This window comes from Parasteatoda tepidariorum, chromosome 2 (assembly GCF_982258835.1).
Source record: "Parasteatoda tepidariorum strain Cologne lab strain chromosome 2, Ptep-v5.0, whole genome shotgun sequence".
NCBI lineage: Eukaryota > Metazoa > Arthropoda > Arachnida > Araneae > Theridiidae > Parasteatoda > Parasteatoda tepidariorum.
In genome coordinates this window covers 123,231,462-123,250,462 of record NC_141756.1, presented here as the reverse complement: position 1 = coordinate 123,250,462, position 19,001 = coordinate 123,231,462, and the positions used below count along the sequence as shown (strand labels likewise).

At 35.8% G+C, this 19,001-nt stretch overlaps 1 protein-coding gene across 1 annotated transcript; it reads left to right on the top strand.

Annotated features, from left to right (window-relative positions):
* Positions 1 to 14,492: 14,492 nt before the first annotated feature.
* On the top strand, positions 14,493 to 17,458 carry LOC147816145 (E3 ubiquitin-protein ligase MYCBP2-like). Its single transcript, XM_087158273.1, has 3 exons — positions 14,493 to 14,602; positions 15,952 to 16,117; positions 17,351 to 17,458. Exons 2-3 carry the CDS (start codon positions 15,952 to 15,954, stop codon positions 17,362 to 17,364), a joined length of 180 nt encoding a protein of 59 aa, XP_087014399.1. The 5' UTR covers positions 14,493 to 14,602; the 3' UTR covers positions 17,365 to 17,458.
* The last annotated feature ends 1,543 nt before the right edge of the window (positions 17,459 to 19,001 follow it).

The following is a 19,001-nucleotide window of genomic DNA, read 5'->3' as shown; positions in this document are numbered from 1 at the left end:
ACTTTCTCGAGCCATTTTATTTTTTTATTCTTTTTTTATTTATTATTCCATTGCGCTTTCTTTGCTGGATTTCACACGCAGAAAACAGCCCACGCATGCTAGAATATCCAAAATGTTACAATAGAAGTCGAAAAAGAGCAAATAAACTGATTTTCCTGGATTTTTCCAGTTTTTCCCATTTTCCCAATAAAAAAAATTTTTCCTACATGCATGAACCTCCAGAATATCGAAACCCACATAAAAAAATAATATAATTTAAAATAAACAAAAAAAAAATATTTTTTGAAAGTTTGACCGCCCCTGGGATTCGAACCCAGGACCCCACCCTCCTACAGCGAACTTGCTTGTCTGGTGGCCTACCTTCCAGTCCAAGGTGATACGTGAAGCCTACCACAGTTTCGCTTTTAAAGCTCTCTCATCTCACCTTCGCAATATACCTTTAGTGACAAACTGTGACCCCCCTAATTGGCCTATAAAAATTATCTTCAGCAGCCTTGTTTAGACTATAGACCCCTACTTAGGGTCCGAGTTTGAAATTTATACCTTGATATAAAAGGGAGCTAGGGGGTCTTGAGCTTTGAACCTTTCTCGAGCCATGTTATTTTTTTATTCTTTTTTTTATTATTCCATTACGCTTTCTTTTCTGGACTTCACACACAGAAAACATGCCATGCATGCTAGAATATCCAAAATGTTACAATAGAAGTCGAAAAAGAGCAAATAAACTGATTTTCCTGGATTTTTCTAGTTTTTTCCCACTTTCCCAATAAAAAAAAATTTTTTCCTACACGCAGGAACCTCCAGAATATCAAAAAACACATAAAAAAATAATATAATTTAAAATAAACAAAAAAAAGAGTAAATTTTATAAAAATTCGCCAGTCCCTGGGATTCGAACCCAGGACCCCTCCCTCCTGCAGCGAACTTGCTTGTCTGGTGGCCTACCTTCCAGTCCACGGTGATACGTGAAGCCTACCACAGTTTCGCTTCTAAAGCTCTCTCCTCTCATCTTCGCAATATACCTTTAGGGACAAACTGTGACCCCCCTAATTTGCCTATGAAAATTATCTTCAGCAGCCTTGTTTAGACTATAGACCCCTACTTAGGGTCCGAGTTTGAAATTTATACCTTGATATTAAAGGGAGCTAGGGGGTCTTGAACTTTGAACCTTTCTCGAGCCATTTTATTTGTTTATTCTTTTTTTTTATTATTCCATTACGCTTTCTTTTCTGGACTTCACACACAGAAAACATGCCATGCATGCTAGAATATCCAAAATGTTACAATAGAAGTCGAAAAAGAGCAAATAACCTGATTTTTATGGATTTTTCCAGTTTTTCGCATTTTCCCAATAAAAAATTTTTTTTCTACATGCAGAAACCTCCAGAATATCGAAACCCACATAAAAAAATAATATTATTTAAAATAAACAAAAAAAAATATTTTTTTGAAAATTTGACCACCCCTGGGATTCGAACCCAGGACCCCTCCCTCCTGCAGCGAACTTGCATGTCTGGTGGCCAACCTTCCAGTCCACGGTGATACGTGAAGCCTACCACAGTTTCGCTTCTAAAGCTCTCTCCTCTCATCTTCGCAATATACCTTTAGGGGCCCATTGTGACCCCCCTAATTGGCCTATAAAAATTATCTTCAGCAGCCTTTTTTGGACCATAGACCCCTACTTAGGGTCCGAGTTTGAAAATTATACCTTGATATTAAAGGGAGCTAGGGGGTCTTGAAACTTGAACCTTTCTCGAGCCATTTTATTTTTTTATTCTTTTCTTTTATTATTCCACTACGCTTTCTTTGCTGGACTTCACACACAGAAAACACCCAATGCATGCTGGAATATCCAAAATGTTACAAAAGAAGTCGAAAAAGAGCAAATAAAATAATTCTCCTCGATTTTTCCAGTTTTTTCCCCATAAAAAAAATTATCTCCTACAATGCAGGACCCTCCAGAATATCGAACAACACATAAAAAAGTAATATAATTTTAAAAAAAAACAAAAAAAGAAAATTTTTTGAAAGTTTGTCCGTTCCTGGGATTCGAACCCAGGACCCCTCCCTCCTGCAGCGAACTTGCTTGTCTGGTGGCCTATCTTCCAGTCCACGGTGATACGTGAAGCCTACCACTGTTTCGCTACAAAAGCTCTGTCCTCTCATCTTCGCAATATACTTCTAAGGGCCCACTGAGACCCCCCTAATTGGCCTATAAAAATTATCTACAGCAGCCTTGCTTGGACTGTAGTCCCCTATTTAATGTCCGAGTTTGAAAATTACACCTTGATATTAAAGGGAGCTACGGGGTCTTGAAATTTGAACCTTTCTCGAGCCATTTTATTTTTTTATTCTTTTCTTTTATTATTCCATTACGCTTTCTTTGCTGGACTTCACACACAGAAAACACCCAATGCATGCTGGAATATCCAAAATGTTACAAAAGAAGTCGAAAAAGAGCAAATAAAATAATTCTCCTCGATTTTTCCAGTTTTTTCCCCATAAAAAAAATTATCTCCTACAATGCAGGACCCCCCAGAATATCGAAAAACACATAAAAAAGTAATATAATTTAAAAAAAAACAAAACAAAAGAAAAATTTTTTTGAAATTTTGCCCGTTCCTGGGATTTGAACCCAGGACCCCTCCCTCCTGCAGCGAACTTGCTTGTCTAGTGGCCTACCTTCCAGTCCACGGTGATACGTGAAGCCTACCACAGTTTCGCTTCTAAAGCTCTCTCCTCTCATCTTCGCAATATACCTTTAGGGACAAACTGTGACCCCCCTAATTGGCCTATAAAAATTATCTTCTGCAGCCTTGTTTAGACTATAGACCCCGACTTAGGGTCCGAGTTTGAAATTTATTCCTTGATATAAAAGGGAGCTAGGGGGTCTTGAAATTTGGACCTTTCTCGAGCCATGTTATTTTTTTATTCTTTTTTTTTATTATTCCATTACGCTTTCTTTGCTGGACTTCACGCACAGAAAACATCCCATGCATGCTAGAATATCCAAAATGTTACAATAGAAGTCGAAAAAGAGCAAATAAACTGATTTTCCTTGATTTTTCCAGTTTTTTCCCACTTTCCCAATAAAAAAAATTTTTTCTACATGCAGAAACCTCCAGAATATCGAAACCCACATAAAAAAATAATATAATTTAAAATAAACAAAAAAAAAATATTTTTTGAAAATTTGAAAACCCCTGGGATTCGAACCCAGTACCCCTCCCTCCTGCAGCGAACTTGCTTGTCTGGTGGCCTACCTTCCGGTCCACGGTGATACGTAAAGCTTACCACTGTTTCGCTTCAAAAGCTCTGTCCTCTCATCTTCGCAATATACTTCTAAGGGCCCACTGAGACCCCCTAATTGGCCTATAAAAATTATCTTCAGCAGCCTTGTTTGGACCATAGACCCCTACTTAGGGTCCGAGTTTGAAAATTATACCTTGTTATTAAAGGGAGCTAGGGGGTCTCGAAATTTGAACCTTTCTCGAGCCATTTTATTTTTTTATTCTTTTCTTTTATTATTCCATTACGCTTTCTTTGCTGGACTTCACACACAGAAAACACCCAATGCATGCTGGAATATCCAAAATGTTACAAAAGAAGTCGAAAAAGAGCAAATAAAATAATTCTCCTCGATTTTTCCAGTTTTTTCCCCATAAAAAAAATTATCTCCTACAATGCAGGACCCTCCAGAATATCGAAAAACACATAAAAAAGTAATATAATTTAAAAAAAAACAAAAAAAGAAAATTTTTTTAAAGTTGTCCGTTCCTGGGATTCGAACCCAGGACCCCTCCCTCCTGCAGCGAACTTGCTTGTCTGGTGGCCTACCTTCCAGTCCACGGTGATACGTGAAGCCTACCACAGTTTCGCTTCTAAAGCTCTCTCCTCTCATCTTCGCAATATACCTTTAGGGGCCCATTGTGACCCCCCTAATTGGCCTATAAAAATTATCTTCAGCAGCCTTGTTTTGACCATAGACCCCTACTTAGGGTCCGAGTTTGAAAATTATACCTTGATATTAAAGGGAGCTAGGGGGTCTTGAAATTTGATCCTTTCTCGAGCCATTTTATTTTTTTATTCTTTTTTTATTTATTATTCCATTGCGCTTTCTTTGCTGGATTTCACACGCAGAAAACAGCCCACGCATGCTAGAATATCCAAAATGTTACAATAGAAGTCGAAAAAGAGCAAATAAACTGATTTTCCTGGATTTTTCCAGTTTTTCCCATTTTCCCAATAAAAAAATTTTTTCCTACATGCAGGAACCTCCAGAATATCGAAAAACACATAAAAAAATAATATAATTTAAAATAAACAAAAAAAACAGTAAATTTTATAAAAATTCGCCAGTCCCTGGGATTCGAACCCAGGACCCCTCGCTCCTGCAGCGAACTTCCTTGTCTGGTGGCCTACCTTCCAGTCCACGGTAATACGTGAAGCCTACCACAGTTTCGCTTCTAAAGCTCTCTCCTCTCATCTTCGCAATATACCTTTAGGGACAAACTGTGACCCCCCTAATTGGCCTGTAAAAATTATCTTCAGCAGCCTTGTTTAGACTATAGACCCCTACTTAGGGTCCGAGTTTGAAATTTATACCTTGATATAAAAGGGAGCTAGGGGGTCTTGAAATTTGGACCTTTCTCGAGCCATGTTATTTTTTTATTCTTTTTTTTTATTATTCCATTACGCTTTCTTTGCTGGACTTCACACACAGAAAACATCCCATGCATGCTAGAATATCCAAAATGTTACAATAGAAGTCGAAAAAGAGCAAATAAACAGATTTTCCTTGATTTTTCCAGTTTTTTCCCACTTTCCCAATAAAAAAAAATTTTTCTACGTGCTGAAACCTCCAGAATATCGAAACCCATATAAAAAAATAATATAATTTAAAATAAACAAAAAAAAAAATATTTTTTTGAAAATTTGAATACCCCTGTGATTCGAACCCAGTACCCCTCCCTCCTGCAGCGAACTTGCTTGTCTGGTGGCCTACCTTCCAGTCCACGGTGATACGTAAAGCCTACCACTGTTTCGCTTCAAAAGCTCTGTCCTCTCATCTTCGCAATATACTTCTAAGGGACCACTGAGACCCCCCTAATTGGCCTATAAAAGTTATCTTCAGCAGCCTTGTTTGGACCATAGACCCCTACTTAGGGTCCGAGTTTGAAAATTATACCTTGATATTAAAGGGAGCTAGGGGGTCTTGAAATTTGATCCTTTCTCGAGCCATTTTATTTTTTTATTCTTTTTTTATTTATTATTCCATTGCGCTTTCTTTGCTGGATTTCACACGCAGAAAACAGCCCACGCATGCTAGAATATCCAAAATGTTACAATAGAAGTCGAAAAAGAGCAAATAAACTGATTTTCCAGGATTTTCTCAGTTTTTCCCATTTTCCCAATAAAAAAAATTTTTCCTACATGCAGGAACCTCCAGAATATCGAAACCCACATAAAAAAATAATATAATTTAAAATAAACAAAAAAAAATATTTTTTTGAAAGTTTGACCGCCCCTGGGATTCGAACCCAGGACCCCACCCTCCTACAACGAACTTGCTTGTCTGGTGGCCTACCTTCCAATCAACGGTGATACGTGAAGTCTACCACTGTTTCGCTTCAAAAGCTCTGTCCTCTCATCTTCGCAATATACTTCTGAGGGCCCACTGAGACCCCTCTAATTGGCCTATAAAAATTATCTTCAGCAGCCTTGCTTGGACTGTAGTCCCCAACTTAGGGTCCGATTTTGAAAATTACACCTTGATATTAAAGGGAGCTACGGGGTCTTGAAATTTGAACCTTTCTCGAGCCATTTTATTTTTTTATTCTTTTCTTTTATTATTCCATTACGCTTTCTTTGCTGGACTTCACACACAGAAAACACCCAATGCATGCTGGAATATCCAAAATGTTACAAAAGAAGTCGAAAAAGAGCAAATAAAATAATTCTCCACGATTTTTCCAGTTTTTTCCCCATAAAAAAATTATCTCCTACAATGCAGGACCCCCCAGAATATCGAAAGACACATAAAAAAGTAATATAATTTTAAAAAAAAAACAAAAAAAAAACAACAAAAAAAAATTTCTTTGAAATTTTGCCCGTTCCTGGGATTCGAACCCAGGACCCCTCCCTCCTGCAGCGAACATGCTTGTCTGGTGGCCTACCTTCCAGTCCACGGTGATACGTGAAGCCTACCACAGTTTCGCTTCTAAAGCTCTCTCCTCTCATCTTCGCAATATACCTTTAGGGGCCCACTGTGACCCCCCTAAATGGCCTATAAAAATTATCTTCAGCAGCCTTGTTTGGACCATAGACCCCTACTTAGGGTCCGAGTTTGAAAATTATACCTTGATATTAAAGGGAGCTAGGGGGTCTTGAAATTTGATCCTTTCTCGAGCCATTTTATTTTTTTATTCTTTTTTTATTTATTATTCCATTGCGCTTTCTTTGCTGGATTTCACACGCAGAAAACAGCCCACGCATGCTAGAATATCCAAAATGTTACAATAGAAGTCGAAAAAGAGCAAATAAACTGATTTTCCTGGATTTTTCCAGTTTTTCCCATTTTCCCAATAAAAAAATTTTTTCCTACATGCAGGAACCTCCAGAATATCGAAACCCACATAAAAAAATAATATAATATAAAATAAACAAAAAAAAAAATATTTTTTTGAAAGTTTGACCGCCCCTGGGATTCGAACCCAGAACCCCACCCTCCTACAGCGACCTTGCTTGTCTGGTGGCCTACCTTCCAGTCCACGGTGATACGTGAAGCCTACCACAGTTTCGCTTTTAAAGCTCTCTCCTCTCACCTTCGCAATATACCTTTAGGGACAAACTGTGACCCCCCTAATTGGCCTATAAAAATTATCTTCAGCAGCCTTGTTTAGACTATAGACCCCTTCTTAGGGTCCGAGTTTGAAATTTATACCTTGATATAAAAGGGAGCTAGGGGGTCTTGAGCTTTGAACCTTTCTCGAGCCATGTTATTTTTTTATTCTTTTTTTTTATTATTCCATTACGCTTTCTTTTCTGGACTTCACACACAGAAAACATGCCATGCATGCTAGAATATCCAAATTGTTACAATAGAAGTCGAAAAAGAGCAAATAAACTGATTTTCCTGGATTTTTCTAGTTTTTTCCCACTTTCCCAATAAAAAAAATTTTTTTTCCTACACGCAGGAACCTCCAGAATATCAAAAAACACATAAAAAAATAATATATAATTTAAAATAAACAAAAAAAAGAGTAAATTTTATAAAAATTCGCCAGTCCCTGGGATTCGAACCCAGGACCCCTCCCTCCTGCAGCGAACTTGCTTGCCTGGTGGCCTACCTTCCAGTCCACGGTAATACGTGAAGCCTACCACAGTTTCGCTTCTAAAGCTCTCTCCTCTCATCTTCGCAATATACCTTTAGGGACAAACTGTGACCCCCCTAATTGGCCTATAAAAATTATCTTCAGCAGCCTTGTTTAGACTATAGACCCCTACTTAGGGTCCGAGTTTGAAATTTATACCTTGATATAAAAGGGAGCTAGGGGGTCTTGAAATTTGGACCTTTCTCGAGCCATGTTATTTTTTTATTCTTTTTTTATTTATTATTCCATTGCGCTTTCTTTGCTGGACTTCACACACAGAAAACATCCCATGCATGCTAGAATATCCAAAATGTTACAATAGAAGTCGAAAAAGAGCAAATAAACAGATTTTCCTTGATTTTTCCAGTTTTTTCCCACTTTCCCAATAAAAAAAATTTTTTCTACGTGCTGAAACCTCCAGAATATCGAAACCCATATAAAAAAAATAATATAATTTAAAATAAACAAAAAAAAAAATATTTTTTTGAAAATTTGAAAACCCCTGGGATTCGAACCCAGTACCCCTCCCTCCTGCAGCGAACTTGCTTGTCTGGTGGCCTACCTTCCAGTCCACGGTGATACGTAAAGCCTACCACTGTTTCGCTTCAAAAGCTCTGTCCTCTCATCTTCGCAATATACTTCTAAGGGACCACTGAGACCCCCCTAATTGGCCTATAAAAGTTATCTTCAGCAGCCTTGTTTGGACCATAGACCCCTACTTAGGGTCCGAGTTTGAAAATTATACCTTGATATTAAAGGGAGCTAGGGGGTCTTGAAATTTGATCCTTTCTCGAGCCATTTTATTTTTTTATTCTTTTTTTATTTATTATTCCATTGCGCTTTCTTTGCTGGATTTCACACGCAGAAAACAGCCCACGCATGCTAGAATATCCAAAATGTTACAATAGAAGTCGAAAAAGAGCAAATAAACTGATTTTCCAGGATTTTCTCAGTTTTTCCCATTTTCCCAATAAAAAAAATTTTTCCTACATGCAGGAACCTCCAGAATATCGAAACCCACATAGAAAAATAATATAATTTAAAATAAACAAAAAAAAATATTTTTTTGAAAGTTTGACCGCCCCTGGGATTCGAACCCAGGACCCCACCCTCCTACAACGAACTTGCTTGTCTGGTGGCCTACCTTCCAATCAACGGTGATACGTGAAGCCTACCACTGTTTCGCTTCAAAAGCTCTGTCCTCTCATTTTCGCAATATACTTCTGAGGGCCCACTGAGACCCCCCTAATTGGCCTATAAAAATTATCTTCAGCAGCCTTGCTTGGACTGTAGTCCCCAACTTAGGGTCCGATTTTGAAAATTACACCTTGATATTAAAGGGAGCTACGGGGTCTTGAAATTTGAACCTTTCTCGAGCCATTTTATTTTTTTATTCTTTTCTTTTATTATTCCATTACGCTTTCTTTGCTGGACTTCACACACAGAAAACACCCAATGCATGCTGGAATATCCAAAATGTTACAAAAGAAGTCGAAAAAGAGCAAATAAAATAATTCTCCTCGATTTTTCCAGTTTTTTCCCCATAAAAAAATTATCTCCTACAATGCAGGACCCCCCAGAATATCGAAAGACACATAAAAAAGTAATATAATTTAAAAAAAAAAAAAAAAAAAAAAAAAAATTCTTTGAAATTTTGCCCGTTCCTGGGATTCGAACCCAGGACCCCTCCCTCCTGCAGCGAACATGCTTGTCTGGTGGCCTACCTTCCAGTCCACGGTGATACGTGAAGCCTACCACAGTTTCGCTTCTAAAGCTCTCTCCTCTCATCTTCGCAATATACTTTTAGGGGTCCACTGTGACCCCCCTAAATGGCCTATAAAAATTATCTTCAGCAGCCTTGTTTGGACCATAGACCCCTACTTAGGGTCCGAGTTTGAAAATTATACCTTGATATTAAAGGGAGCTAGGGGGTCTTGAAATTTGAACCTTTCTCGAGCCATTTTATTTTTTTATTCTTTTTTTTTTATTATTCCATTAAGCTTTCTTTGCTGGATTTCACACGCAGAAAACAGCCCGCGCATGCTAGAATATCCAAAATGTTACAATAGAAGTCGAAAAAGAGCAAACAAACTGATTTTCCTGGATTTTTCCAGTTTTTTCCCACTTTCGCAATAAAAAAAAATTTTCCTACATGCTGGAACCTCCAGAATATCGAAAAACACCTAAAAAAGTTATATAATCTAAAACAATCAAAAAAAAATTTTTTTTTTCGAAAATTTGACCGTCCCTGGGATTCGAACCCAAGACCCCTCCCTCCTGCAGCGAACTTGCTTGTCTGGTGGCCTACCTTCCAGTCCACGGTGATACGTGAAGCCTACCACAGTTTCGCTTCTCAAGCTCTCTCCTCTCATCTTCGCAATATACCTTTAGGGACAAACTGTGACCCCCCTAATTGGCCTATAAAAATTATCTTCAGCAGCCTTGTTTAGACTATAGACCCCTACTTAGGGTCCGAGTTTGAAATTTATACCTTGATATAAAAGGGAGCTAGGGGGTCTTGAAATTTGGACCTTTCTCGATCCATGTTATTTTTTTATTCTTTTTTTTTATTATTCCATTACGCTTTCTTTGCTGGACTTCACACACAGAAAACATCCCATGCATGCTAGAATATCCAAAATGTTACAATAGAAGTCGAAAAAGAGCAAATAAACTGATTTTCCTGGATTTTTCCAGTTTTTTCCCACTTTCCCAATAAAAAAAAAATTTTCCTACACGCAGGAACCTCCAGAATATCAAAAAACACATAAAAAAATAATATAATTTAAAATAAACAAAAAAAAGAGTACATTTTGTGAAAATTTGTCAGTCCCTGGGATTCGAACCCAGGACCCCTCCCTCCTGCTGCGAACTTGCTTGTCTGGTGTTCTACCTTCCAGTCCACGGTGATACAAGAAGCCTACCACTGTTTTGCTTCAAAAGCTCTGTCCTCTCATCTTCGCAATATACTTCTAGGGGCCCACTGAGACCCCCCTAATTGGCCTATAAAAATTATCTTCAGCAGCCTTGCTTGGACTGTAGTCCCCTACTTAGGGTCCGAGTTTGAAAATTACACCTTGATATTAAAGGGAGCTAGGGGGTCTTGAAATTTGAACCTTTCTCGAGCCATTTTATTTTTTTATTCTTTTTTTATTTATTATTCCATTACGCTTTCTTTGCTGGATTTCACAAGCAGAAAACAGCCCACGCATGCTAGAATATCCAAAATGTTACAACAGAAGTCGAAAAAGAGCAAATAAACTGATTTTCCTGGATTTTTCCAGTTTTTCCCATTTTCCCAATAAAAAAATTTTTTCCTACATGCAGGAACCTCCAGAATATCGAAACCCACATAAAAAAATAATACAATTTAAAATAAACAAAAAAAAAATATTTTTTTTAAAAATTTGACCGCCCCTGGGATTCGAACCCAGGACCCCTCCCTCCTGCAGCGAACTTGCTTGTCTGGTGGCCTACCTTCCAGTCCACGGTGATACGTGAAGCCTACCACTGTTTCGCTTCAAAAGCTCTGTCCTCTCATCTTCGCAATATACTTCTAAGGGCCCACTGAGACCCCCCTAATTGGCCTATAAAAATTATATTCAGCAGCCTTGCTTGGACTGTAGTCCCCTACTTAGGGTCCGAGTTTGAAAATTACACCTTGATATTAAAGGGAGCTACGGGGTCTTGAAATTTCAGCCTTTCTCGAGCCATTTTATTTTTTTATTCCATTACGCTTTCTTTGCCGGATTTTACACACAGAAAACACCCCATGCATGCTAGAATATCCAAAATGTTACAATAGAAGTCGAAAAAGAGCAAATAAACTGATTTTCCTGGATTTTTCCAGTTTTTTCCCACTTTCGCAATAAAAAATTATTTTTCCTACGTGCAGGAACCTCCAGAATATCGAAAAACACATAAAAACGTATCACCGTGGACTTTACGTATCACCGTCGACTGGAAGGTAGGCCACCAGACAAGCAAGTTCGCTGCAGGAGGGAGGGGTCCTTGGTTCGAATCCCAGGGACGGTCAAATTTTTAAAAAATTTTCTTTCATTTTTTTGTTGTTTATTTTAAATTATATTATTTTTTTATGAGTTTTTCGATATTCTGGTGGTTCCTGCACGTAGGAAAATTTTTTTTAATAGGGAAAATGGGAAAAAACTGGAAAAATCCCAGAAAATCAGTTTATTTGCTCTTTTTCGACTTCTATTGAAAAAATTTGGATATTCTAGCATGAATGGGGTGTTTTCTGTGTGTGAAGTCCAGCAAAGAAAGCGTAATAGAGCAATAAAAAAAAGAATAAAAAAATAAATTGGCTCGAGAAAGGTTCAAATTTCTAGACCCCCTAGCTCCCTTTTATATCAAGGTATAATTTTCAAACTCGGACACTAATTAGGGGTCTATAGTTCAAACGAGGCTGTTGAAGATAATTTTTATAGGCCAATTAGGGGGGTCTCAGTGGGCCCTTAGAAGTATATTGCGAAGATGAGAGGAGCGAGCTTTTAAAGCGAAACTGTGGTAGGCTTCACGTATCACCGTGGACTGGAAGGTAGGCCAAAAGACAAGCAAGTTTGCAGCTGGAGGGAGGGATCCTGGGTTCGAATCCCAGGAACAGTCAAATTTTCAAAAATCTTTCTTTTCTTTTTTGTTGTTTATTTTAAATTATTTTCTTTTTTTATGTGTTTTTCGATATTCAGGAGGTTCCTGCATGCAGGAAAAAAAAATTTTATTTGGAAAATGGGAAAAAACTGGAGAAATCAAGGAAAATCCGTTTATTTGCTCTTTTTCTACTTCTATTGTAACATTTTGGATATTCTGGCATGCATGGGGTGTTTTCTGTGTGTGAAGTCCAGCAAAGAAAGCATAATGGAATAAAAAATAAAATGGCTCGAGAAAGGTTCAAATTTCAAGACTCCCTAGCTCCCTTTAATATCAAGGTATAATTTTCAAACTCGGACCCTAAGTAGGGGTCTATAGTCCAAACGAGGCTGCTGAATATAATTTTTATAGGCTAATTAGTGGTGTCACAGTGGGCCCTTAGAAGTGTAATGCGAAGATGAGAGGAGAGAGCTTTTGAAGCGAAATTGTGGTAGGCTTCACGTATCACCGTGGACTGGAAGGTAGGCCACCAGACAAGCAAGTTCGCGGCGGGAGGGAGGGGTCCTTGGTTCGAATCCCAGGGACGGTCAAATTTTTAAAAAATTTTCTTTCATTTTTTTGTTGTTTATTTTAAATTATATTATTTTTTTATGAGTTTTTCGATATTCTGGTGGTTCCTGCATGTAGTAAAATTTTTTTTTAATTGGGAAAATTGGATAAATCTGGAAAAATCCAGGAAATTCAGTTAATTTGCTCTTTTTCGACTTCTATTGTAACATTTTGGATATTCTAGCATGCATGGGGTGTTTTCTGTGGGTGAAGTCCCGCAAAGAAAGCGTAATGGAACAATTTAAAAAAAAGAATAAAAAAATAAAATGGCTCGAGTAGGATTCAAATTTCAAGACCCCCTAGCTCCCTTTAATATCAAGGTATAATTTTCAAACTCGGACCCTAAGTAGGGGTCTATAGTCCAAACGAGGCTGCTGAATATAATTTTTATAGGCTTATTAGGCGGGTCTCAATGGGCCCCTAAAGGTATATTGCGAAGATGAGAGGAGCGAGCTTTTGAATCGAAATTGTGGTAGGCTTCACGTATCACCGTGGACTGGAAAGTAGGCCACCAGACAAGCAAGTTCGCTGCAGGAGGGAGGGGTCCTGGGTTCAAATCCCAGGGACAGACAGATTTTCAAAAAAAAAAATTTGTTTTTCTGTTCATTTTAAATTATATTATTTTTTTTATGTGTTTTTTGATATTCTGGAGGTTCCTGCATGTAGGGAAAAAAAATTTCTTACTGGGAAAATGGGAAAAAACTGGAAAAATCCAGGGAAATCAGTTTATTTGCTCTTTTTCGACTTCTATTGTAACATTTTGGATATTCTAGCATGCGTGGGGTGTTTTCTGTGTGTGAAGTCCAGCAAAGAGAGCCTAATGGAACAATAAAAAAAAGAACAAAAGAAATAAAATGACTCGAGAAAGGTTCAAATTTCAAGACCCCCTAGCTCCTTTTAATATCAAGGTATAATTTTTAAACTCGGACCCTAAGTAAAGGTCTACAGTCCAAGCAAGGCTGCTGAAGATCATTTTTATAGGCCAATTAGGGGGGTCACCGTGGGCCCCTAGAAGTATATTGCGAAGATGAGAGGAGAGAGCTTCTGAAGCGAAACTGTGGTAGGCTTCACGTATCACTGGGGACGGGAAGGTAGGTCACCAGACAAGCAAGTTCGCTGCAGGAGGGAGGGGTCCTGGGTTCAAATCCCAGGGACGGTCAAACTTTTAAAAAAAAAATTTTGTTTATTTTAAATTATATTATTTTTTATGTGTTTTTCGATATTCTGTAGGTTCCTGCATGTAGGAAAAAAAATTTTTTATTGGGAAAATGGGAAGAAACTGGAAAAATCCTGGGAAATCAGTTTATTTGCTCTTTTTCGACTTCTATTGTAACATTTTGGATATTCTGGCATGCATGGAGTGTTTTCTGTGTGTGAAGTCCAGCAAAGAAAGCGTAATAGAATAATAAAAAAAAAGAATAAAAAAATAAAATGGCTGGAGAAAGGTTCAAATTTCAAGATCCCCTAGCTCCCCTTAATATCAAGGTATAATTTTCAAACTCGGACCCTAAGTAAGGGTCTATGGTCCTAACAAGGCTGCGGAAGATAATTTTTATAGGCCGAGTAGGGGGGTCACAGTGGGCCCCTGAAGATATATTGCGAAGATGAGAGTTGGAAGTTTTTTGATGTTTATTATTTTTATTTGTGCCATTTTTAGAGAAAGTTACATTTTATACTTGAAATTTCTGTGTAACCTATTCGCTTTCCTGTTTCCAAATGCCTGTTTTTGCCCACAAAAAACCTCTTGTGATATTTAACAACGTTTTTGCTTTGCCCTCGCTTTAATATTAAATTTAAACCCCGAAATGAGATCTTTTTCTTAAAAAATAAATATTAAGGGAGGTCTTTATGAAACATCCTGCATATGAATGGAGTCCTTATTTTATTTGTTCATTTAATTATTGCAGGCATACTATGGTGGAGAAGCCAGATAAGAAGCCGAAGCGGGTGCCGGGGATGATTATGATCCAACAGAGCTTGTCTGCGGAGGTTGTTCTGACGTCTCAAGAGCACAGGTCTGATTTTTTTCTTTAACTGCATTGCAATGTTTTTATTCAGTTTATAGCCTACGTTGACCCATTTTTAGATTCATGCTTAATTCCATAGCCTTGTAATTTTGAACTCAATCCAGAAGGCAGGGTGACTCTTGGATTAAGTATTAAGACAAACTAGCCTTCACGGAATTCTTCTTGATGCAATCAGCTGGCATTGGTGTCACACGCAGCTACGAAAACCTGATGGCGATGGGATTCTGACCAATGATCCCTCTACCACTCTGGATATTTTGAAATGACCAGAAATTGCTGGGACTTGAACATGTGGCACCCACTTGGGAAGCATACACACTATCCCCCAATCCCTCATAGCTCATGTTGCGCTGTTTAAACAAATTTTGAGTAATATACTCAAATTTGAAGAGAGAATGAAACAGTGGAATGGATGATTAGAAAAAACATGCAGTTTTAAAGGGAATGTTATGTTGTTTCTAATCGTTCATTTAATTTTGTTTTAAAAATTTATTTATCACTGTTGCTTAGATATGAAACATTACTAGTCGTCTACTTATTTTTTATTCAAACTCAATACAGTATGTAAAGGTATTTGAGAAAATTTCAACTTGATGGAAGTATTCATTGTTTAAAAAAAGGAATTAGTCAAAAAGCAGGAAAGTTCTTTAAAAAAAATAATAATTATTTATTTCTAGATAAAATGTTAAAACACTCACATTAAAAACTAAGTTAAAAAATTATCATGGTTAGTTGAAAACATATTTGGGAATTTCGCATGCAGAGAATTTTTCTAGAATTACACTATTATATTCCCAGAAAAAATCCAGATATTTCAATAACTGTGATCCGGAAATCCCATCACATTTATGTATAAATATTCTTGCATATTTTAGTTAGAAATATTAGAACTAGAATTTATTCTTAGTATCTTTTTCATTTGTAAATAATTTTTCTGGTAGAATAATAAATGTGATTAGAGATTAAAAACTAAACTGATACATAATTATTAATTTGAATTATGCTGCATATAATTTGTTTAAAATTTCATGTTGAGAAGATATCAATGATTTGAATTTATAAAGACATAAATTTTTTGAAATGCGTTATTAATGATTTTACTCAAGAAATTTTCAGGATTTTGAGTTTGGCTCAAAATCACCCCTGTATTCCTCACAATCCCTCTTATTTAAAATAGAAGCTCCATTCATTTGTAAAATCAAGAATTGATATTGAATTTTGAAGGGCCTCAATAAGGAATGTGGTTTCCGTATTGATATATTACCTTGTCTTAAAAATACTGTGTCTTAAAGCAAACAATATTTGCAAATTGTAGAAGAATAATCATTTCTTTTTAGATGTGTCCCAAGCATGGTACTGACTTCCTGGAATATAAGTGTCCATACTGTTGTTCCGTTGCTGTATTCTTTTGTTTTGGCACTACTCACTTTTGCAATGCTTGCCATGATGATTTCCAACGAGTGACAAATATTCCTAAAACAGAACTTCCACATTGTCCTGCAGGTAATTTATTTGCTTGTCTTTTTTACTCAGATATTTTATGCGTAAATAGATGTCTTCTATTGTCTGAGACAAAAATTAAATTTTCCACATTAGGGTGACTAAACAAGGTTTCTTCTAACTATCTTATAAAATAGTAATTTTTATTCACTATTTTTAAGTCACTTATCTCACTTTTTATTTGCGTTTCACAATTTCCGCCTCTTTAAAATTAAAAGAAAGATTTCCCTCCTTCATTCAGCCACCTACCTGAGCAAGTAAAGAAAGGTGATGAAAAATAGATACCTATTGAAATGCACTGTATCGAGAGATAATTTCATCTTTTCTTATTTGCTGTGGAGAATGAAATTTTGTGTATGAATTGGATTTTCTTTTTCTGAAGGGTTTTAAGATACATATAAAGCTCTCAATAGAATTAATTCAATTTTCCATCATAAAAAATTTATCATCGTAAAAATTAGGCACTCTTAAAGGTCTTATTTTTCTCCAAAAGAAAAAGCATAAATAAAATGTTCCTTTTTATATTATGTTTTTTTTTCCCTTTAAAAAAAAAACATTTTTTTTTAAATAAGATATTATTATGTCATGCTAATTTTAGTAATATCTTTTTGATGTTTGAATGTACAATGTTTTTTTTAAAATTATTTTTGGTGTCGGTTGTTATTTAGAAAAAAGCCCTTTCTTTGTGGTTTTTCAAATTGTGCTGTTTTTTATACATTATTCGGCTAGCACTCTTTGATGCGCTCAAATCACGGCGATTCCATCAAAAATCCATGTCGTTTATCAACAGTTTTTCCATCCATTTCAACGAACAGCCAACAGTGTGTATACTTTGTAGCTTTTCCCCTCAGAAACTAGTCAACGACTATGAATGTTTGTCCTAGTCTTAAGCCTGCAATTAATAGCTACATTCTCTCTCTGGTGTTCATGTGTGTAAATTTAGCCAAAAGAGAAAAATAATTAACCCAGTCTAAATAACAGTTCCTTAAACCATTAAGAGGTCACTATACCAGGGGAAAAACTTTTTAACTGAAATTCTCTTTCACCACCATAAGTAATTTAAAGTAAGTTCAGACAAACCTAGAGTAAGGCCATGACATTAGAAGTGAAAAGATATTTTCAAAATATTAAAATGAAAATAATTTATTAAAAGATAACTTGGGATCACGCCATGGAGAAGCTCTCTTCCAATAATTTGTTAACATTTTGATATTTTCAAATTTTTCTTTTTTTCAGCTGGACGTGTATAATATGCTTTTCAAGAGCAAATTTCCGGATGTACATTACAAATTTTGTATATAATCTGTAAATTATGATCCTTATAAGCTCATAATAAATTATTACGTAATATCAATTTTGCTGTTCTGTGTTTGCAACGCAACATTATTCCCTGTGCCAGAATTTTTTGGGGGGCTTTCCGCAACATATCTCTCTAGCACTAATATAGATACTTTTAATAATAACAAATATACATGTTACTAAATTTAAAGTAATGGAAACGTTGTATTTACAAAGAAAAGCCTATTTGGATGTAATAAAATTGTATGTATTTCTTTTAAAATTAATATGTAATATTTTGTAAGAGGTTAATTGATGTTGTCTCACACTAATTATTTCCTTTTTTGCATTTCATAAATCATCACATAAAAAAATAATTAAAAAACTTAAAATCAGTGAAAGAAAACCAAAAAATTTATTTTTTCAAAAAGAGAATAAAAAAAAATCAAGTATTTCTTCTCCTCAGATGCACATGAGGTATCTCTTGAGTATAATTGTGGAGGAAAAGAAATTTTTTGTTTCAATATTCTTTATTTTTAATTCTTCTCAAATAAGAATCAAAAAATTAAGAACATTTTTCTTTCCCTCTGATGCGCGAAAAAGGCTTCTTTTAAATATAATTTTGGAGAAGAAAAAAATTTTTGAAGCAAAGAAAACCACATTTTTTTAGTTTTTAAAGGGAAATTCTTTCTGCAAGAACTCTGTAACGTTCTGCGACAACGTCGTCATGATTCTGCCATGGGGACATTATTAAGAGAGTAATTATTGGATATGAATTTGAGGGGAATTTTTTCTTTTTTTTTCAAAATGACAGCAATGAAAATTAGTTTCAGAAAAGATTGTTAAAACAATAAAAGTTGCGACTACACCACAACACACTGTTCAGCAAAATTTATTTTATTGACTTTTTTTAATACAATAGAAAACATGATAAATAAACACTAATAATAATAAAAATATTTGCTCTTATTGATTTGCAAACCATAATGTGAATAATAAATTTGTGAAAATAACAATGTATAAATGCCTGTAAACCAAGAGTAACCTATTAACGCCCAAATTTTTACATTGCAATCATGTGACAAGTGCTATTGGTAAAAAGGGTGATAATACATTAAATCAAGTGAGAAATTTTTTTTTCCAGCTACCACCCAATTGTTAAACAAATTACAAAACAGTTCTTGATTATTTGAACTAATATATCATGGTAGATAGGGTAAACTAACTAGTAAAGGAACACTTAAGCTTAGCTGGTCTTTAAAAGGAAAAAAAATTCATAATTTCAAAATTTGTAATTTCAGTTAAATGAATGTGCATATTTGTTATCAAAAACAAATTATGATGACTTCCTATTATTAGATAGTAAGTTACTGTTACCAATCAATCTCAAAAATAGAAAAAAACTTTTAAAATCGTATTTTTAAAAGATATTTATTAAATGGGGTGGGTGTGTTCTTTCATTGTTTGGTTTACCATACATAAGTTTTGTTTCCCATGACAAAAAAATTGATCGTGAGACCAGATTAAACTATTGTAAAAAAAACTGTCCTTAAATGAGGACACTAGACGTTAACAAGTCAATTTTAGATATCACCAATATTTATAATCA